This window comes from Hypomesus transpacificus, chromosome 6, assembly GCF_021917145.1.
Source record: "Hypomesus transpacificus isolate Combined female chromosome 6, fHypTra1, whole genome shotgun sequence".
Lineage (NCBI taxonomy): Eukaryota > Metazoa > Chordata > Actinopteri > Osmeriformes > Osmeridae > Hypomesus > Hypomesus transpacificus.
In genome coordinates, this window is record NC_061065.1 from 11,670,613 (window position 1) to 11,689,409 (window position 18,797).

Below are 18,797 nucleotides of genomic sequence, written 5' to 3' on the forward strand. Positions count from 1 at the left end.
GTGTACAGTGGAAGTGGTCCTCTCTTCACCATGTAGCCTGACGAGGTGTATCCGTGTCATGGGATGGATGCTAAATAAAGCTTGTTACCTAGTAGTGCAGCAGGGAAACAACAGCTCACGTCACCATAGCATCAATATTAATAACCCAGGGAAAAATAGTACGTATGTAGTAGAAACCAACCCTCTGACTCACACAAATACACACACACACGTTTTACTGTCACTCCTGCTAGCTGGCATTGGAGGGAGAGATGCCAGGCTATATGAACGTTCCTTCTATCCAGTCCTGTGTGTTTGGGTCTATCCAACCCCATCCTGTCTAGGCTTATCCGCCCTGATAACAGAGATAACTTATTACACAGCTCGTTTACATCTTTTAACCTCGGAGACAATCAGCACGCAGAATAAAATACATCATTTCTATTACGGTCATTTGCATCTAGCTTTGTCTGTGTTTGCCAATCAAATGCTGCAGCCACCCTTCTCCTGGCTCCCGATCACTTCCTGGAGTTCAAACACATCACAGACGACGTGGCAAGTCCTCTGAAGGATCCTGGGAGAAGAGTGAGACTAAAACCCACTGATCGCTGCCTGAGCATAACAGCTGAGAGGGGAGGTACAGATCCTTCTAAAGTTTGTATATTCTCAGAGCGAGGCGTTCTTCATCTCTCCCTGCAGACACATACACAGCCCACATCACACCGTGATACTGCACAACTAAGAGACATAAATAACACGAAACAGGGACAGTAATACATGAAAACTGAAGCTGAAAGCCAGGCGCTGTGTACCGCCATGTTGCTGTTCATGTTTTTGCTATATTTATACGCAGTAGGTAGCACGAGGCCGACAGGTTGAAGCCATGTTACTGTCGGACACCTCCTAGATTACCTAGCTGTGCTTGATTGTTCTTGTCTGACTCAATACCTAATCTTATGTCCCGAAATATGCAAATCCTTGTCCATCTAACACTGGGGGCAGACTCAGGCAAGTGAATAAGAAACGATTTCCAACAGTATTGTGCTTTGGCCTGACGTGCAGATGCCTCTTAAGAGTCTCTGCATCTGGTTCTCACAGAGAGAGACCAGGCCAGTGTCAAGGCTGTTAACTGGATAGCCTCTCACCCCATAAACCGCAACAGAACAGCATAGATAAAGTGGTTAGAGATAAATCAATAGGAAGCTTAAAAAGGTAGCTGCTGAGCCACTGGATATGGTTTCCAGAACCCTGCGCCTGGGAGGAATCAGCATTTCTCTCAGCTCCCTGTTCCGGACCACACAAGCAGTCTGCCAGAGTCTGAGACTACATCAACTGCGAGGGACAAGGGTCACAAAGTGTGTTCTCCCTTGCCAAAGACTGGAGCTTCCTGCTGGCTGGAAGACTATGACCTGACAACCCTGAGCTGCTCCATGATACAGGCCTCCTGTAGCATCAGAAATACAGACAGGGCAGGGTGCTGGGCAGGCTAGGTATTGCACACACAAATGGAAAATTCCTCTTAGCGGGTTTAATGGCTGTATCAGACACTAGATTACATTTAAGATCATAACTTGTGAAATAAAGTCATATGTGCAGGAGACACAGGCGGGATCTTTGTGCTTCACTTCCTGTCTCCACAGGCTTCTTGATTGGTTAGCAAGTCAATGATAGGCCCTCCTAATTGGTTGCCCAGAGTGCAGCAGGCCTGGTGATTGGCTGGGCTTGGTGTCAGAGTGTCAGAGTGTCAGAGTTCATTGCAGGCTCTCTCCTCTGCGGTGCGGAACATGAGGATGCTGTTGTAGATCTTGATGGCAGGACCCAACTTTATACCCAGAATTCTTAGCAGGTCCACCTGGTTCAAGAGGAGCAATGCCTCTCCATCTATCTGCTGCTCACAGGAGAGGAGAGGAGAGGGGAAAGGAGAGGAGGAGAGGAGAGAAAGGGGCAGAAAGGATAAGTGAAAAGAGGGAGAAAGGGGAGGAAAGTTTGAGATAAACAATACAAGTTTAAATAGGAGCATCTTATTCAGACATACGGCCTCAAAGCACCCAGGTAACAACCTCTCTCCTTCTCTAGAAGCTTCTGTGTCTGACTCTACAGCCAGCCAGGGATCAGCAGGACTTCAAACACACAGCTCGTTAGGCATCTCTCATGACGGCTGCGCTAACGACCCTGGCCTTGTTAGGAGGGGAGGTGATGAAGCCCCTGAGTCATCTTCTACATTTAAAAACTCACATTCAGACTGAAACGCCAGAGGATCAGATTCTACCTTTAATGACGCATCAGAACAGACAGCGTGTAGCAGCCGCATTGTGACTAATTACAGCTGACATTTCCCAGGCTGGCAGGAAAGGCCTGATCTTTAGATCAGAGAGCGTCTAAACCACTCAGCTCTCTGTTACAGTACGGAAACTACAATCCTGTCTGTGCATAACTTTCACTAAACTACAATCCTGTCTGTGCATAACTTTCACTAAACAGGGAACATTGGAGTTCTGCGCACTGTAACAAATTACTCTCGTTTTCCAAAAGAGAGGAAACATAGAAATAGAGGGAGTTTAAAGAAGAGGTAGAGAGAGCGGTGGAGAAAGAGAGAGAAAGGAGAGGTACAAAAGGAGAGATAAAGATATGGAGATAGAGATGAACGAGGTAGAGACAGAGAGAGGTAGAGATAAGAGACAGGTCTTGGTACCACAGACAGCTTAGCAGCAGAAAAATACCAACCTTAATTCCACTACCAGGAATGTAGCTTCTTTCCTAGTATAATTGGTATGTGCATGTCTCTCTGTGTGTATGTTTGACTGCATGTGTGTGTGAGCTGTACCTCCTCTCTGAAGGTGCGTATGTGCTCCTTACAGCCAGGGAGACCTTGGATGAACTCAGACACCTGTTGAACATGGTGAACCGTTCAGGTTAAACAGCCAGCAAGGTATGACACACACTTCAGACAAGACCCTTAGGTCCTTGACAGACCACAGACAGGTAGAACTCTCTAGTGTGTCTTCTACCTGTTCCACGGTCCAGGCTGCCACCTTGCTAGCGGTGATCCCTTCCACAGTGGGGAGGAGCTTGCTATGTTGGTCCCAGCAGAACGGCATGCTGGGAGAGGGGGTGGGGCTGAGGGAGGGGGTAGGGGTGGGGCTGGGCAGGAAGACCGATTGATGTAGCGCCTGCTGAAGAGTTAGCTCTAGATGGGAGACACACACATATTTGTATTGCTATGGGACCAAGAAACTGTCTTCATAATTTCACATTTTCCACGTTTCAGTACACTTGAGGGGCCCCCCAAAAGAAAAGCTTAACAAGTCCACACACAACTCATGGTAAAAACGTTGTCTCTGACAAAAGTGAATTAGAACCATTCGTGCAACAATATTAATGTTCGCTCTAATCACACTTTAAGCTAACTAGAGTCTGTGTGTGAGTGTTCAATGACGGTCGTTTCCTTGCTTGAGGCGTCAACACTGCTGTGAGCTTCCTCCACTGTTTATGGAGGTTTGGGAGATAATTGCCAGCGACAGCTCTGGTGGAGGGAGGTGTTTAACTGCTTCACAGTTAATCTGAAGGTTTGATAGAATTTAGATACATGCTGCCAGAGGATGTGGAGAGACAGAGGGAAAAAGACAAACTGAGACAGGGAAAGAGAGAAAGAGATCATTCATACTAGTGATTCTGAGACTGAGGAACTCTCTGATTCCCATGGCAACGTCACGATTCGACACATGCATCGGATTAGTTTGTTTTGATTCATATCATCTGGTCTTTCTGGGGCCAAACCCTCACACGCACACACATGACTCCTTCCAGCGTCAGGGGATTAACCACAAAGCATGATTGCATCTCCATAATTTATATCTGCAGACTATCACCGCACCTCTATAACAGACGAGTACAGGGTGTGTTGTGTTTGAGCAGTGTGTAAAGTGAGGTTCAGTCAAGTTTGGGATGAGCCCTCTTCTCTCTCAAACCCCCACCCTCTCATCTGCCTCTACTCCTGCCCCTACCCTGGCCAGGAGAGATGGAGGGGGGAAGGACAGAAGACAAAGGCCAGAGAAAATATGACAAAGAGAATTCAAGAGAGAAAGATGAGAGAGATGCGAGGCATGCGGAGAGAGAGAGGGACAGGGAGGAAGGGAGAGAGAAAGAGATGTGAAGCATGAGGAGAGAGGGAGGGAGCGAGAGAGAGATAGAGAGGGAAAGAGATGTGAGGCATATGCAGAGAGACATTGCGTGGGAGCGAGTTGAGTGTGGGATGTTGAGACAGGGGGACCATGGCACACACCAGTGCATCAACACTACATTAAAGCCTCATGTACAGTAACACTATCTCTGGTACGGACCGCTTGATTTGTGTGCTGATGAGACTGAAGCAGCGACAACTCCACTCAAGAGGAATGAATCTGACCATTATCAGAGCCTTGCTCCATGGAAGACATCCAAATCAAGCCCTCTGGCTGCTGAATAAGGAGTACACTCACACCCTGCTGGAGGGGCACACTGGAGATGGTCCGCTGTCTCGTCAGGGGGAGATCAAGAGGGAGATCAAGAGGGAGACAGATAGAGATAGAGACAGAGTGATAGGCGGAGAGAGGGAGGGTGGCGGAGACTGTACCTTTCGTTTCTGTGATTGAGGACACCTCGCTCTCCACCTCTTCCTCCTCCACCTTCCTCTGCTTGCATGGCCGCCCCACCCTGGGAGGGGGGGAGGGAGGGGGGGAGGGAGGGAGGGCGAGAGAGGCGTGTGCGTGAGAGGAGGGGAAGAAGGAGAGGGGGAGTGGTGCGGATGTGAGAGAAAGAGGGAGAAGGAGACAGGGAGTGTGAGAGTGTTTATGAGGAAAAGAGGGAGGGAGAGGGTGTGAGAGTGTGAAGAAAAGGGAGAGAGAGAGAAAGTGTGACATGCCAGAGGAAGAGGGGAGGAGATGATGAGAGGTCAGACTAAATGGTCATTAGGTGCCTTAATTAGAGCTGTGCCAGCCCATTCTTTATCTTTCTCTCTCTCTCCCTCCCCCTCTCTCTTTACCCCTCTCTCTTTATCTCTCTCTCTCTCCCTCCCCCTCTTTCTTTACCCCTCTCTCTCTCCCTCCCCCTCTCTCTTTACCCCTCTCTCTCTCCCTCCCCCTCTCTCTTTACCCCTCTCTCTCTCCCTCCCCCTCTCTCTTTACCCCTTTCTCTTTATCCCTCTCTCTCTACCCCTTTCTCTTTACCCCTCTCTCTCTCCCTCCCCCTTTCTCTTTACCCCTCTCTCTCTCCCTCCCCCTCTCTCTTTACCCCTCTCTCTCTCCCTCCCCCTCTGTCTTTACCCCTCTCTCTTTCTCTTTCTCTCCCCCTCCCCCCCTCTCTCTTTACCCCTCTCTCTCTCCCTCCCCCTCTGTCTTTACCCCTCTCTCTTTATCTCTCTCTCTCTCCCTCCCCCTCTGTCTTTACCCCTCTCTCTTTATCTCTCTCTCTCCCTCCCCCTCTGTCTTTACCCCTTTCTCTTTATTTCTCTCAGTTTTAGTTTCTCTTTCCCTCTTTCTTATCATAAGATAAGAGAGCTGAGAGTCTACCTCTGTTCCTGCAGATCCAACATTCTCTCAGGTATCTGTTCTTGACTATTATGGTCTGATTCAATGGAGTTCAGATAAATCCTTAACAATGCCAACAGTACAACTCAAACACTCTTATCATTAAATAATTCCACCTTTTTAGTTTGAGTTCAAGACAGCCGTATAAATATAAATAAATACAGTATATATTATGTTATAGTGAGGGAAAAAGTGAGAAATAAACTGTCAGTATGCTATATCAAATTGAGAGAGAGGGAGAGAGATAGTACAGAGAGATAGAGAGACAAGGTCAATCAGTGTCCAGTAGCCTCAGTGTTGCCATGGAGCTCACCTCCTCTTGGGCTCTGTGCCCGCAGGCCTCTTGATTGGCGGCTCCATGCTGGTTGCCAAGGTACCCACACTGCATTACAATATAGAGTTATGGTTGTAAGGTATGTGGGTCGAACCCTATTGTAAACATATTGAAAATATTATTTAACTATCGTGAAACAAAAAAATATAGCATAAAATACAAATAAATGTTATATTGATGTTAATCTTTCATTTACCTTTAATTCCTATTAATTTCTACAATAGAGAGATTGAGGAAGTTGAGAAAACCTGATTAGTCCCAAACATTGATTGGTCCTTACTCTGTGTTGGTGGGCGGGGTGTTTGGCAGTGGTGGCTCCACCCTCCTGGTCCTGGCCAATCGTGAGCCAGGCATCTCTCCACTGAGGCGGTCCGGGAGGGAGGAGTCTCGGTTCAGGTTGATGTCTGAGTATGGACAGCCAACAGCACTGTAACACAAAACTCTGGGGTTTAGGGATGTGCGTTTGCATGTGTGTGTGCACATGCAAATTATGGCAGAGTGTGTATGATAGCACAAAAGAACATTTCCTGAATAACAATGTTCTCATTCTTTCTCTTCTCTCTCGCTTTCCTCCCTCTCTCTCACCCATCTACTTCTCTTTCACCCCTCTCCACCTCTCTTTCTCTAAAATCTCTCTCTTTCTCTCCTCTTTCACCCACTGCATCTATCAATCAATCGTGACAAACTTCCACTGTCTGAGTCTCTCTCAGCTGACTAGCTAGAACACTGAGTAGACAAGGTTGAAATAATTCATTCCAGGTCGATGGAACTCAATTTAGAAACATCCAATTTGCCCCAAACCAAACTTCTAACTAAAAGCACAGAAACTGTGTATTTACACACACACACACACACACACACACACACACACACACACACACACACACACACACACACACACACACACACACACACACACACACACACACACACACACACACAGTCTGCCACTGTGCGTCTGCCCTTTCCTCCTCTGCTTCTCTCCTTCCCTCTCTCTCCATCGTTCTCTCCCTCCCTATCTCTCTCTCCTTTTTTCTCTCTCCATCCTTTATCAGCTACAGTAAAACATCTCAAACACATTGACATGAAATTAGAGGATGAGTAAGATGCCCAATTTAACTGTACAGCAGAGAGAGAGACAGAGAGAGGGAGAGAGAGAGAAGGAAATAGAAAGAGAAAAGGATATATAGAGAGAGACAGTAAGAAAGAGAGAAAATGCTCCCCATCTCTCCCTCTTCTCTTCTCCCTCTTCTCTTCTCCCTCTCTCGCTGGGTACTGTCACTCTGCATCACTGGAATGAGGGATCCTCCTTTTGTCTTCTACCTGGTGTGTGTGTGTCTGTCTGCAGCTGGCTGGCCTCCACACAATATGTTAAGCAGGGCTCAGCTATCAAGCATTAGCAGTACTGACACCTGGATTACTGACATCTAGAAAACAGTCACATGACTGCTGACACCAACACTAGAGGGGCCCTTCCTCCTCTTCTTCCCAGACATGTCCTCTTTTTCAGACCTCGAACAATCTTTATGATGTTCATCTGGTATCAGACTTCATTGTGTGTGCAGGCATATTTGCATTGTCTTTGACCCCTCTTGTTAAGTCCCTCCTTCCCGGGCAAAAAAAAAGGTGTCCTCCTTTAGGAGAACCAGAATGATCATTCTAACACTGAATCAACTCCCCATCTCCATCAGAGACACAGACTGTCTCTCCACCTTCAAGAGAAGGCTCAAGACGCACTTGTTCCGGGAGTACAACGGTACTTAGGAATGGTTTGCTGAACCCAATGCTGGTTTCCTCAAGGATCACAATGACTCTTGCTTAAAGACTTGTTGCTCTTGTTGGTTAGTGGTAACTGATTTAAACTGTTGTATTCGCTTTTTGTATTGTATTTATTTTTACTGTTGCTTGCTTTTTCTACAGGTACACTTGCACTTAGAGATTCATGTTTTTTAATTGTAACTTGCTTAACTACATACTCTTATGGTTCTTCCCTTTGGCACTTATTTTTTGGTTGTTCACAATATGTGCTTCTTGTTTTTGGCTAACCGCAATGCTTTGGGGCTATCTTGTTGTTATTATCAGTGACCTATGCACTTTGTAAAGTTCCCTCTTGGAAGTCGCTTTGGATAAAAGCTAAATGAATAAATGTAAATGTAAATGAATGACATGCATATCTGTAATTGGACAGTCCCTTTGTTAGTTACTGGTGACTGGTCATACCTGTGGTGTCCTGAGTAGCGGGCTCCTTTGATATGTCCAATCCCCTTACAGCCTGGGGTGGGACACCCCCCCTGCTCTGATGACTCCAACACTTCCTGTAGACCTGGGGCGAGGGCGGGGGAGAGGTGAAGAAAAGAGAGGAGAGGTGAGGAGACAGACAGGCTTGCAGGGTGACAAACAGGCAGACAGGCAGGCAGTCCACTGACAGATGGGGGGTTGGAGGAGGTGTCCAGTCTTGGCACACCAGCCTGCAGGGTGGACGTCAGGGCTGTCTGTGTCCACCCAGTAGTCTAGCTCCTCTGGCCAACCATCAAAATGCACCTGGACACACACACACACACACAGACAAGACAGAACCTTGTTAGAAAATGCTGACATCTTACATGACCTTACGAGTGAAGAGTTCTGAGTGAGGAGAAGGAAGGGATAAGGCCGGGGGGACGTCAAGGAGGGGAAGAAAGAGAAGGAGGTGAGTAAGGACGGGAGGGAGAGAGGAGAGGGACAGTCATTATCACCAGGAAAAATAAGCCGGGGGAGGTTGATGGAACACCTGCGCCCCCCGGGGACCCACGCTGCTGCACCAGGGCCCCCTGGGGACCACCAGCCAGATGGGCACCAGGGGCGCTGCGCTTCTCTCCACCTCCACAGAGAAGGCAGCAGAGGACACGGGGGAAAAACAGAGGAGACGGGTCTCACCAGGATCCTGTGGTCGTCCGTGTCTGTTACCGTGGCGACCCTGACCAGCTGAGGGTTCCTCCTGTCCACCACCTCCAGCCTCTGCTGCTTCTGGAAACCATGAGGAGGCTTCTACAAGACACACACACAAACAACACTGCTCATACGGGGTACGTGTGTTTGTGAATTTACACTTTTTTTCCAGGTCAGTGTTCACATTGAATCACCCTGGAGCCCAATAATGTTTGTGTGCATATTTGTTTGTGTGTTTCCGCATGTTTGTGTGTGCGTGTGCATGTGCGTATGTGTCTCTGCACACGGGTGTATGTGTGCGTGGCACCTGTTTGAAGGCCCTAGCAGGGGCAGCAGAGGAGCTGGTCTCCTCCAGGTATTTCTCCCAGGAGAACTTCTTCACGTTGGGGTAGCCTGGAGAACGCAGAAGTAAACACATGTTAGGGTTCTACAGAATGTATGAGTGTCTGCATGTGTGTGTGTGTGTGTGTGTGTGTGTGTACCTGGAGGGGGGGTGAGGATTCTGTTGTTTTCTTGACACCAACCAACAGGGTGGATGTAGGGACTGGTGGCATCACACCTGGAACAAACATAAATACACACATACACACACACACACACACAGGTTAGGTTGACAGTAGAGAGAGAGAGAAAGAGAGAGAGACAGATAGATAGGGAGAGGAGATCAGGAGAGAAAAAGAGAGACAGGAGGACTTGTCCTGACATCTTCTGAATCTGAGTGAGAACCACTGCCTCCAGACAGAGTGACAGCCCTCCAGTCAGCCATGGCAACACAGCGCACCGTCCCCATGGTGACTGGATACAGGGCAGTTGAGAGTCCTTAGATAAGTGATTCCTACTGTTTGGCTTTAGAACTTATGTTGGAGGACCACTGTCTGTGTGTGTGTGTGTGTGTGTGTGTGTGTGTATGTGTGTACAGTAAGTGTGTGAGAATAAGAGTATGTTTATCTGTGCAAGTGTGTGTTATTTGTCCTGCTGTAGTGTACAGACTGGTGATGGGATCTGGAGTGGCAGGAGACCGCATGTTCTATCGCTCCTACTGGGTTTACCTCTCCTCTTCTGCAGTGTTTTAGCACCCTCTAGTGACCAATGTGGGCTCTACAGTAATGACCAATTCTGCAACAGAACCAGACCCTATTAGGTGCCCCCTCCAATGATTTTTACCAAGTGTCAGTGTGTGTGTGTGCATTTGTGAGCAAGAGGTTGGTGTGTGCGAGAGAGACAGTGTGATGAGTGTGTGAGAGAAGATGGTATGTGTGTGTGACTTATGTATATGGTGTGTGCTCTTACCAATAGTCATAGCTCTCATCCCAGTTGTCAAAATGGACCAGGAATCGACTGTCCACCATGTCTGTAACCGTGGCAACGCAGATGAAGGAGGGGTTCTTTTTGTCAATGGCCTCCAGCTTCATCCCAATACGGAACCCCTGGGGTGTGACGGTCTGGAACACACCCACACACACACGTACTGAATAACACACACACATACTCTGTATATTGGTTTGGGGTCATCATTGTGTGTAGTCGCTGGTCTGGGATCAGTGTCATGTGTGTATGACCTGGTCTGGGATCAGTGTGATGTGTGTATGACCTAGTCTGGGGTCAGTATTTACCGTGTTGTGGTTATCAAACAGAGCCTTGGGAGCAGCCTGGGCCTTCCACTGCTTGATGTAGGCTGGCCAGCTGAAATCCTGCTCCTTTACACCTGCACACACACACACATGTATATTTACATCCATGATGATATTGATAATGCTCTCCAATTAAAGGATATGGCACTACTATCCTCGTTTGCCCCTTCAGCTGTTGCCAAGGGCAACCTGCCTCCCTGCAGTACTTCACAAAGCTTCAGTAGAAAAGTATTTCCAAAAACCTCACAGGAGGAATCCTAAACACTGCAGCAGCCATGGATTGTATTTAGACATGACAGTGGACATGCTACAACAGCCCTGGTTGATTAGACACAGGGACGAGAAACTCCAGCCTCAGCTTGTCCTTGAGATTGGGGAATGCGTGTGTGAGTGTGTATACGCGTGTAATTATGTGCGTTTACACCTCTTACCTTTAGGTGGGTGAAGCTTGTGTCCTGTCTTCTCACACCAGCCAATGGGATGGATGTCTGAGGAGTTGGAGTTTACCCAGAAGTCATAGCAGTCTGAGAATTTGTCAAAATGGAGCCTGATTCTGTGTCCGGACACCTAAATATAAAACCCCATTATCAGTAATCCAACCAGCTTCACATAACAGTTCCAATAACAATGTTTGAACAACACAGTCATCACAATAACAAGGTGATAGTACAGTAAAAATATCAAAACAAAGGTTTCTAGGTAGACCTAATGTGGTAATAACACTTCCTAGAAAGTCCTCATTCATTCATCTACCAGTTCCTAGTCCTACCTCTGCCACGGAGAGGACACAGTACATGGAGGGGTGCTCAGGGTCCACCCCCTCAAGCCTCATCCCCACCCGGAAGCCATTCTTACTCTGTGGAAATGCCTGGTGCTACACACACACACACACAGACACACACACACCATGTGAGTTAGAGAGAGAGAGACAAGGATTGAGGAGAAAAGGGTATTGATTTACAGACAGACAAGACAGAAAAATTGTCTTTCAGTGCATGCTGTGTGTGTGTATATGTGTGTGTGTATGTGTGTGTGTGTGTCTTCACCTCTTTGAAGAGTTTGTTGGGGGCGGCCACAGCTCTCTCCTGCTCCAGATACGAGGCCCAGCACCACACCTTCTTCTTCCCTCCATAAGGCACCGCTGCAACACCACCATCACCACCATCCTAATCAGGCTCTCTTCTTCATCACCATCACCATCCTCATTTTGCTCTCATCCTCTTGATCATGTCTACTCACTGTGTCTAAGCAGAGCTGCGTCTCCTCTGCGTTTCCTGCGACCACGGGGAGCCCCTCGAGTGCCCGGCCTCTTACTCTCCTTCTCTTCCTGCAACACACGCACGCACACATTAGAACGTCCACCTATAATATGATGCTGCTGTTTTGCTACTGTTGCTGAGTACTGACATAGTCTTCATCATCGTCATCATCTGGTTGGTCAGGGGAGGTGTCTATCTTCTCCAGGATTTTTTCTGGTTGGCTGGTTCGTCTACGTCCCACAACTAACAGCTGTCCATTGGACAGAGACTCTTCCTTTTTTGCTCTGGCCTCCCTAAGGGGGGAGGGAGGGGACACACACACACACACAGCAGCACATGACCATTGCAGCAGGGAGCCTTATAAGTGGCGTGGTGTGTGTGGACTGGTGTGTGTGTGTGTGTGTGGAGTGGTGTGTGTGTGTATCTGCTCACCCCTGCTGGTCCTGCTGCAGACAGCGCTGGCTACAGTGTCGGCCGTCCGACAGAAAGTCCACGCTGGAGCCTTTCCTGTTGCAGCGCACACACACCAGACCCCACAGGCCCACCTCCACTTTCTCCTTATCGGTTCTCTCCTTGTCTGGCCTTTCCTCTTCTTCCTTTATCTGAATATTTTCTGAGAGCAGGCGAGAGAGTGAAAGAGAAAAAGAGAGAGGTTGTGGGATGACGTAAGTATCCCAGGTAAGGTTGTGGGATGACGTAAGTAATATGCTGAATTAGATGGTGCAATTAGAGGTTGTCCAATGTGCTGACTTGAGGGTAAGACATCAGACAAAGGGAAGAACAGCAGGTGTTCTCACCTTCATGGGAGCTGGGGACCACCCAGGTGGTGGTGGCGTGAGCCTTCCTCACCCCCTCCTCTTCTTCCTCCGCCTCCTCCTTCACCTCATCTGTAACTACCTCCAGCACCCCAAACTCGTTCACTCTGAACTGAAACACACACACACACGCACACAGAGTGAGTGGTACTGGATAGCAACATAGAGAAGCTGTGAGGCAGTATGTGAGGCTTGTTACCTTGAGCTGGCTGCCTGGCAGAGTGCCCACCCCGTCCTGCCAGTCCATGGCTCCGTATACATCAAAGTCTGGAGCCACCGCTGCCTGACTGGATCCCTCCATAGACCTGATCACAGTGATCTTACACACTGACACAGAAAACAACACACACAGCTTCCTTCAGAATAACAACCATAAACAGATACCAGTGTGATCTGACACTCTAACAAAACACTGCATTCTTAAGGTGGTAGGAATTGCCTAAATTTACAAGAGCCCAGTCTCAGGATATAGGGTCTAGAACTATTAGGCCTACTTTGGAAGGCCACCAATTTATTCTCTTAAATCTTTATACAACAAAGTTGAATCAAAACAACCACAATCTTGGTTGTGACAACAACAAAAACACCATTGTGTCAACAACGATTTAGGAAAATGTCATTTTAAAACCAATGATTTGGCAGTGTATTTCGGAGTTAAGCCGAATGTAGAAACGTAGGCTACTAAATGCTTCTCTTGTTGCACGATTTGTAATTATGTAAGAATAATGCTAGAGTTTTTTAGAAAATCCAGCAGCAGCGGAAGGCCTTCTGCGTTTGCTACACTGTAACTCATGACGCCAGACCACCGCTACATGGCGCTGCACAACCTTATTTTGACGACTGCGCTTGAAACTTTCAGCTGCCTATTCAACAATGGAAGCAATTCAGAACAAAAATGGAGCCTACAAATAAAAATATAATTCATGCAAATTACAAATTATTGATGGTTAATGAATATCCGACATCTTCTTTGTTTGATGCAACGTCTGCTGTTTGAACAGCTCCTTATTTCCAATGTGTTATTTAAGCTATGCGCCCCTTGAGCCTTGTACTATAGGCATTCTGGCGGGTATAGGCTGCTGTTTATCAACGAAATATTGATTATTAATCCTTTACGTATTCAATAAATATGAAAGTCAGTTCTATTTTATGCACACACAATAATATATTTTTCCATTATGAATTGGCAAAACTGATTCATCATTGCATGAAACTGATTCGCATTATGCGATACTTTGTGTTTTAGTGAAAACAATAATACTTTAAGTATTTATGGTGGTTGCTTACAGTGAAGCATCTATTACCCTTACATTTCAGATTATCTTTTTTTTTTTTACTGTAGATCATTTGTTGATTATATGCGTTATTGATATTAATTTCAAGCACTGACTTACACTTTTTAAATTCCGAGTGGGATTAAACGCTACCACGTCATATTCTCTTTGTGTTCCAACAAGGTGTGTTAGATATAGGAGTGTTCCTACAAACCGCCAATCATGCCTCTAATCTGATATAAGCACTTTTCTGAGCTCTGATACTATTTAATGTGTTTTAAAGGCAGTTCCCCAAAATGGCGGAGCTGGAATATACTCTATATATAATTCTCACCGGCAGGCCCGCAGACTCGTTGCATTAGGAACAAAAATAATACCTCAACTCTCGTGGAAAGCTGTTTAGAAGGACGCGGAGAAATAAATATTCTTAGCTCGGTTCGTCAGACAAGCGCAATACTGCGCAGTCCTTCTCTCGCACACAGACCGCTGCAATATTCTGTCCAGAGTACAATATATCTTATTAAAACGATTTCGCCACACGATAAATGTAACACAACCTATTCTCTACCCTGTATAATAATTATCGACCCATCTTTAGTAGTATTTTTCAGTTGCAATCCATTTCACGCTCTTTCACATTGTATCTCTTCCTGGCTGATATTATTGATGACACGTCCAGTCGTTTTGGACTTTATGGCTAAGTTTCTGGCAAATTGCGCCGCAATAAACCCCAAGCCAAAGTACAACACAACAGATTAGTTATAGCTATATGACGCATAGTTCCACCTTAATTATCCCTATATAAAGTACAATTGTTTTAATTTGTATGTTTCTTACCCAAATTCTCCCACGAGTCCTGACAAATTGCCCAGGCATCTGTCAATGCGCATGCGTATGACTGGGAGCGAGTGCTTGCAGTGGGTGCTTTTGACTGAAACACATGATGCCTGTAACGAAAGTTTCAGTTGGCACATACTCACGATATGTATAAGATGTAACTTTTGATCGTTGCGTAATGTAGTATGAACAATATCAGCGATAGCAATTGTATGTCTTGTGGATGTTTTTGCGACTGAAATAGGCCGTGCTGCTTAACAGGAATAAAGAACGAATAGCTAATATGTCACTTAGTTTCTAAAAATACACGCCGTTTGCTTGAAGCCTATCAACAGCGTCCCTTACGAAGTACCCTAAAGCGGGTTCTAAAATGTATCCAATGCAACAAAGTCTATCAGTAACATACACTCTTAACAATTGTGCGAAACAAAACACGGTCACGTGCACACCCAGTGCCCCAGCTTTCTGTCTCAGTTATGGAAGCGGGCTTCCATAGTTTCATGTCAGATTCATGTCAATCTTTCCATAATGTTTTCACCTGGACAGTTCCCTAACATTCAGCTATTTGGACCGATATGTAGCGGAGGGTTACTTGTACCTGAGCTACTCTTCCCTGAACACTCTGCTCTGATCATTCTCCTAGCCTGGGTCTGCCCCAGTCTGAACCTTGCCCCAGTCTGAACACTAGTCTAGTTTGAACACAGCCCTGGCAGGACACCTCTGGCCTGAACCTTTTCGTCTTCCATATACCAAGTCTGTATGTGTATGTTTGTGTGTGTGTGTGTGGGCATAAGCATTCTGGCAATCGATACATTGTGGAGAAAACAATGTGTTTATGCACGTCATGGGGACCTCGCACGCGGGTATAAAAGAATCCGGTCCCCATAAGGACAACTATTTTAAATGAATATAGGAACGATTATAAAGTTTCCTGAGTGGTTTCCAGCACTGTCCCATACATCTAATAACATTGTATTTGTACACAGAGGGCTTTACATAGGCCCATAGAACTGCACCTAAACTCACCTAAACCCTCAATGATGAGAAGGAAAAACTCCCAGGAAAACTCAGTGAGAAACGTGGAAGAAACCTTGTGTGATTGTATGTGTACATGTATGCATGTGTGCATGCATGGGTGTATATGGGTATGTACGTGTTTGCATGTAAATACTGTATATATAGATTATTGTGATAGTGTTGCATATGTATGTATAGAAAGATGTACATGTGTGTGTGCGTATCAGCAGCCTATGTATTTATAGTATGTAGTACAGGTAGCCCGGCCAGTAGCCTATAGGCAAGGGTGTCCAGCAGGGTTTATCCATGCAGGATTGAATCAGGCTTGTTAGCAGTAATCTCCTTAGCAGCAGGGCAGCACTGGGCCAGGTTAGGAGGCTTTGCCTCTGTGTTGCTGTCTGGCAGAAGACCTGGAGGATCTTCATGTTGTGGGACTGCTGCTGCAGGTGCTGTGGGACCACTCTGATTAAACGCCATGGAGCCCTCCCTCTCAAGACCAACATCAACGACACCTGGGTAGGTGGCTGGCTGAAAGGGGACAGGGAAAAGAACATTTAATAGACAGCAAAAGAGAGAGAGAGAGCGATGGTATAGGGCAGGCTGTTTACTATGGTGGTCTGAGCAGGTAGAATGTATGGTCAACTGACTGGAGCTGCATACTTGGAACCTTAGAACCTTGCAGAACCCAGCTCACAGTCATGTATAAATGACAACAACGGTATGACTAAATGACTTTTCAGTTAAATGAGTGCATGACTGAATGATTAATGGATGCTCGATTGATTGCTTGATGGAATGATTGATTACTAAATCAATAAATAAAGGATTGATTGAGTAAACAAATGATTGATTGATCATCCTGTTTAGTCTGTGTGAATGTATTGTGATCATGTATGAGTTATTATGAAGAGTGAGACCAGAAGTTTCAGTGTGTATTTTCCTCCTGCAGGTGGTCCTCCAGAACTTGTTGATGTGCATGGTGACCTTCTACTCCCTTTACTACATCACTGTCAGTCTCTGCATCGGCCTGCTAAGGTAATGTCATACACACACACACACACACCCTGGACTGATCAACAGCTACACACATATCCAGGTCTGGAGCTATGGTGTAGAGCGAGTGCTGGAGGGAACACAAGGAGGAAAATGTTTTGCTGTTGATGAATTTTGGTAAATGAACAGCTGACTTCTACTCCTTCCTGTTTGGTTCAATCAAAGAAAATGGCATATGAGAGCTTCGTGTGGTGCACAACGACTTCCTGTCTTCTCCCAAAGTTAAAGACTCTCAGAGAGTTTCAAATCTTTCTCTTGAACTCCTCACATCATCCCTACTCGCCTCCTCTCTCCTTGCTTCCTTTGCATTCTGTTTCCGAGGACAGGCCCCTCCTAACCCTCTGACCTTAGGAGAAGGAGAAAGGAGTGAGGAGATGCTGAGGACAGATGTGTGTGTGGAGGTGTGTGCATATGGTGGCCCAATAGGACCATTTTGACCTCTTGTTCCTCCAGGGTCCATGAGGTAGACAGTTTGCTGGCTCCCTTCGACTACACCACACAGCCCTCATGGCAGAGCCCCAAATACCTGGGTGAGTCGAAGATCCAATATGGCTTCTTATGTCTTGTCCTTCATCCATTCAGGTGCCAACAGCAAACGCTGTCAAATGACAGGAGTGTTGTGTGTGTATTGTTGGTGTCAGTTGTCCTATAAAGCTGTTGATTGTAGGTATTTACCATCATGCTGCAGTGTGTTTGTGTGTGTGTGTGTGTGATAGAGATGGTATGTGTTAACCCACTGTATCTCTGTCCAGTGAGTGTGATTTCCATGGAGGTGACCTATGTGCTGGGAGGACTGGTGTTTGCCTGGATTGTGGAAGAATGGGTGTGGGACTACGCCATCACTGTCACCCTCCTACACATCGCTATGACTGTTGCAGGTCTGCACACACAGACACACAGACACACACACACACTGTTTATTGGATTAATGGAACAAAGCATGTGGGTGAGTGTGGTGATGGGATTGTAATCTGGGTTAGTTATACAATCTGACCAAGCAGGCTGAGCATGCTCCAGACTGTATCACCCACTTCACGTGCACATCAATTTAATTTACTATTGCATCCATCCATTCACTCATCCATCCATTCATTCATTCATTCATACATTCACTCTCTTTCTCCTAACAGTTATGTCCGACTTCCCTTCAACAGAGCATTGGTGGATTGCTCTAGGTGAGAATGTCAGGAATCATACTGAGTAGACGTAGAAGAAGAAACTATCTATAGTTTGATTGTATAACTATTGTAGTCTGTTCCAGTCCAGTCTCTGATGTTCTTCATGTGTCCTGTCTCACTCTCCTTTCTTTCTTCTCACCCCCTCCTCCTCCACCAGGTTCGGGGCTAGTGATGATGATCTTTGGAGGTCAACTCCTGGCCTACAAACTATTCAGGAATAACTTTGTATACCCAGCAGACCTCCAGAACTTCTAATGACAACTTTTCTTTCCTCTGATGACAACGTCCTGCTCCCTCTAATGGCAACTTCCTGCTTCTTCTAATGTAAACTTTTGCTTCCTCAACAACATTATGTACAGTATTGTTTTGTATTCAATTTTTTTACCCTCATGTAGAACATATTGGTACTCGGTTGTAAATAATTAATCCAAAGGTTTGTTTGAAAAGCAATTCTTGAGATAATTAAACACTTCTGCAAACAGTTGATAATGTGTGTATTTGTATATACTATGTGTGTATATATAAATATATAAGGAGACAATGTTGCACCTGCCTACTGCAACCCCGGGGCAGTGTAGTTCAACACTTCAACAGCACTGCACCATTCTCCTGTCCACACAGCTGTAATATTGATCAGCTGTTAAACAAACTGACTGAACAGGCTTGCAGGACATCATATGGCTGCATCATACCAGAAACTAATGACTGTAATAACAGGCCCTGACGTATTCTGTACCCACTTAGCTGGGGCCGCAGTGATTAGTCCTGGCCAGCTGTTTTTTTGTTCAATCCTTTAGGATTAGGCTAAGCGGCCGTCACTCCCTGTGTGCTCTGATTGGTCTAATTTATGGGCTAAAGTGTTTGGTACAACGCCTTCTTTAAGGGGGGGGAGGGATGAGGGCACTAATACCAATACTATGCACACACA

At 46.2% G+C, this 18,797-nt stretch overlaps 2 protein-coding genes across 2 annotated transcripts; one reads left to right on the forward strand and one right to left on the reverse strand.

Annotated features, from left to right (window-relative positions):
• Positions 1–1,369: 1,369 nt before the first annotated feature.
• l3mbtl3 (L3MBTL histone methyl-lysine binding protein 3) lies at positions 1,370–14,691 on the reverse strand. Its single transcript, XM_047022198.1, has 22 exons — positions 14,622–14,691; positions 12,710–12,837; positions 12,493–12,622; positions 12,128–12,308; positions 11,844–11,988; positions 11,676–11,763; positions 11,483–11,577; positions 11,206–11,310; positions 10,868–11,003; positions 10,419–10,510; positions 10,096–10,247; positions 9,288–9,364; positions 9,113–9,198; positions 8,794–8,904; positions 8,304–8,418; positions 8,098–8,200; positions 6,158–6,304; positions 5,857–5,925; positions 4,592–4,671; positions 2,988–3,166; positions 2,804–2,866; positions 1,370–1,867 (listed from the first exon to the last, which is right to left on the reverse strand). The coding sequence occupies exons 2-22, from the start codon at positions 12,809–12,811 to the stop codon at positions 1,724–1,726; spliced, it is 2,400 nt and encodes a 799-aa protein (XP_046878154.1). The 5' UTR covers positions 12,812–12,837; positions 14,622–14,691; the 3' UTR covers positions 1,370–1,723.
• A 1,344-nt stretch (positions 14,692–16,035) lies between these two features.
• On the forward strand, positions 16,036–18,349 carry tmem244 (transmembrane protein 244). The gene is made up of 6 exons (XM_047022204.1): positions 16,036–16,154; positions 16,588–16,673; positions 17,145–17,221; positions 17,444–17,569; positions 17,822–17,866; positions 18,027–18,349. Exons 1-6 carry the CDS (start codon positions 16,062–16,064, stop codon positions 18,122–18,124), a joined length of 525 nt encoding a protein of 174 aa, XP_046878160.1. The 5' UTR covers positions 16,036–16,061; the 3' UTR covers positions 18,125–18,349.
• The last annotated feature ends 448 nt before the right edge of the window (positions 18,350–18,797 follow it).

Coding starts and splice junctions, on each gene's coding strand:
- l3mbtl3 (XM_047022198.1), bottom strand. CDS start 12,811: ATGGAGGGATCCAGTCAGGCAGCGGTGGCTCCAGACTTTGATGTATAC. Junction 4,672..5,856: donor GGCACAGAGCCCAAGAGGAG/GTGAGCTCCATG, acceptor CCCCCCTCCCAG/GGTGGGGCGGCCATGCAAGC. Junction 3,167..4,591: donor CTCAATCACAGAAACGAAAG/GTACAGTCTCCG, acceptor TCTCCCATCTAG/AGCTAACTCTTCAGCAGGCG.
- tmem244 (XM_047022204.1), top strand. CDS start 16,062: ATGTTGTGGGACTGCTGCTGCAGGTGCTGTGGGACCACTCTGATTAAA. Junction 16,674..17,144: donor CTCTGCATCGGCCTGCTAAG/GTAATGTCATAC, acceptor TTGTTCCTCCAG/GGTCCATGAGGTAGACAGTT. Junction 17,570..17,821: donor CATCGCTATGACTGTTGCAG/GTCTGCACACAC, acceptor TTCTCCTAACAG/TTATGTCCGACTTCCCTTCA.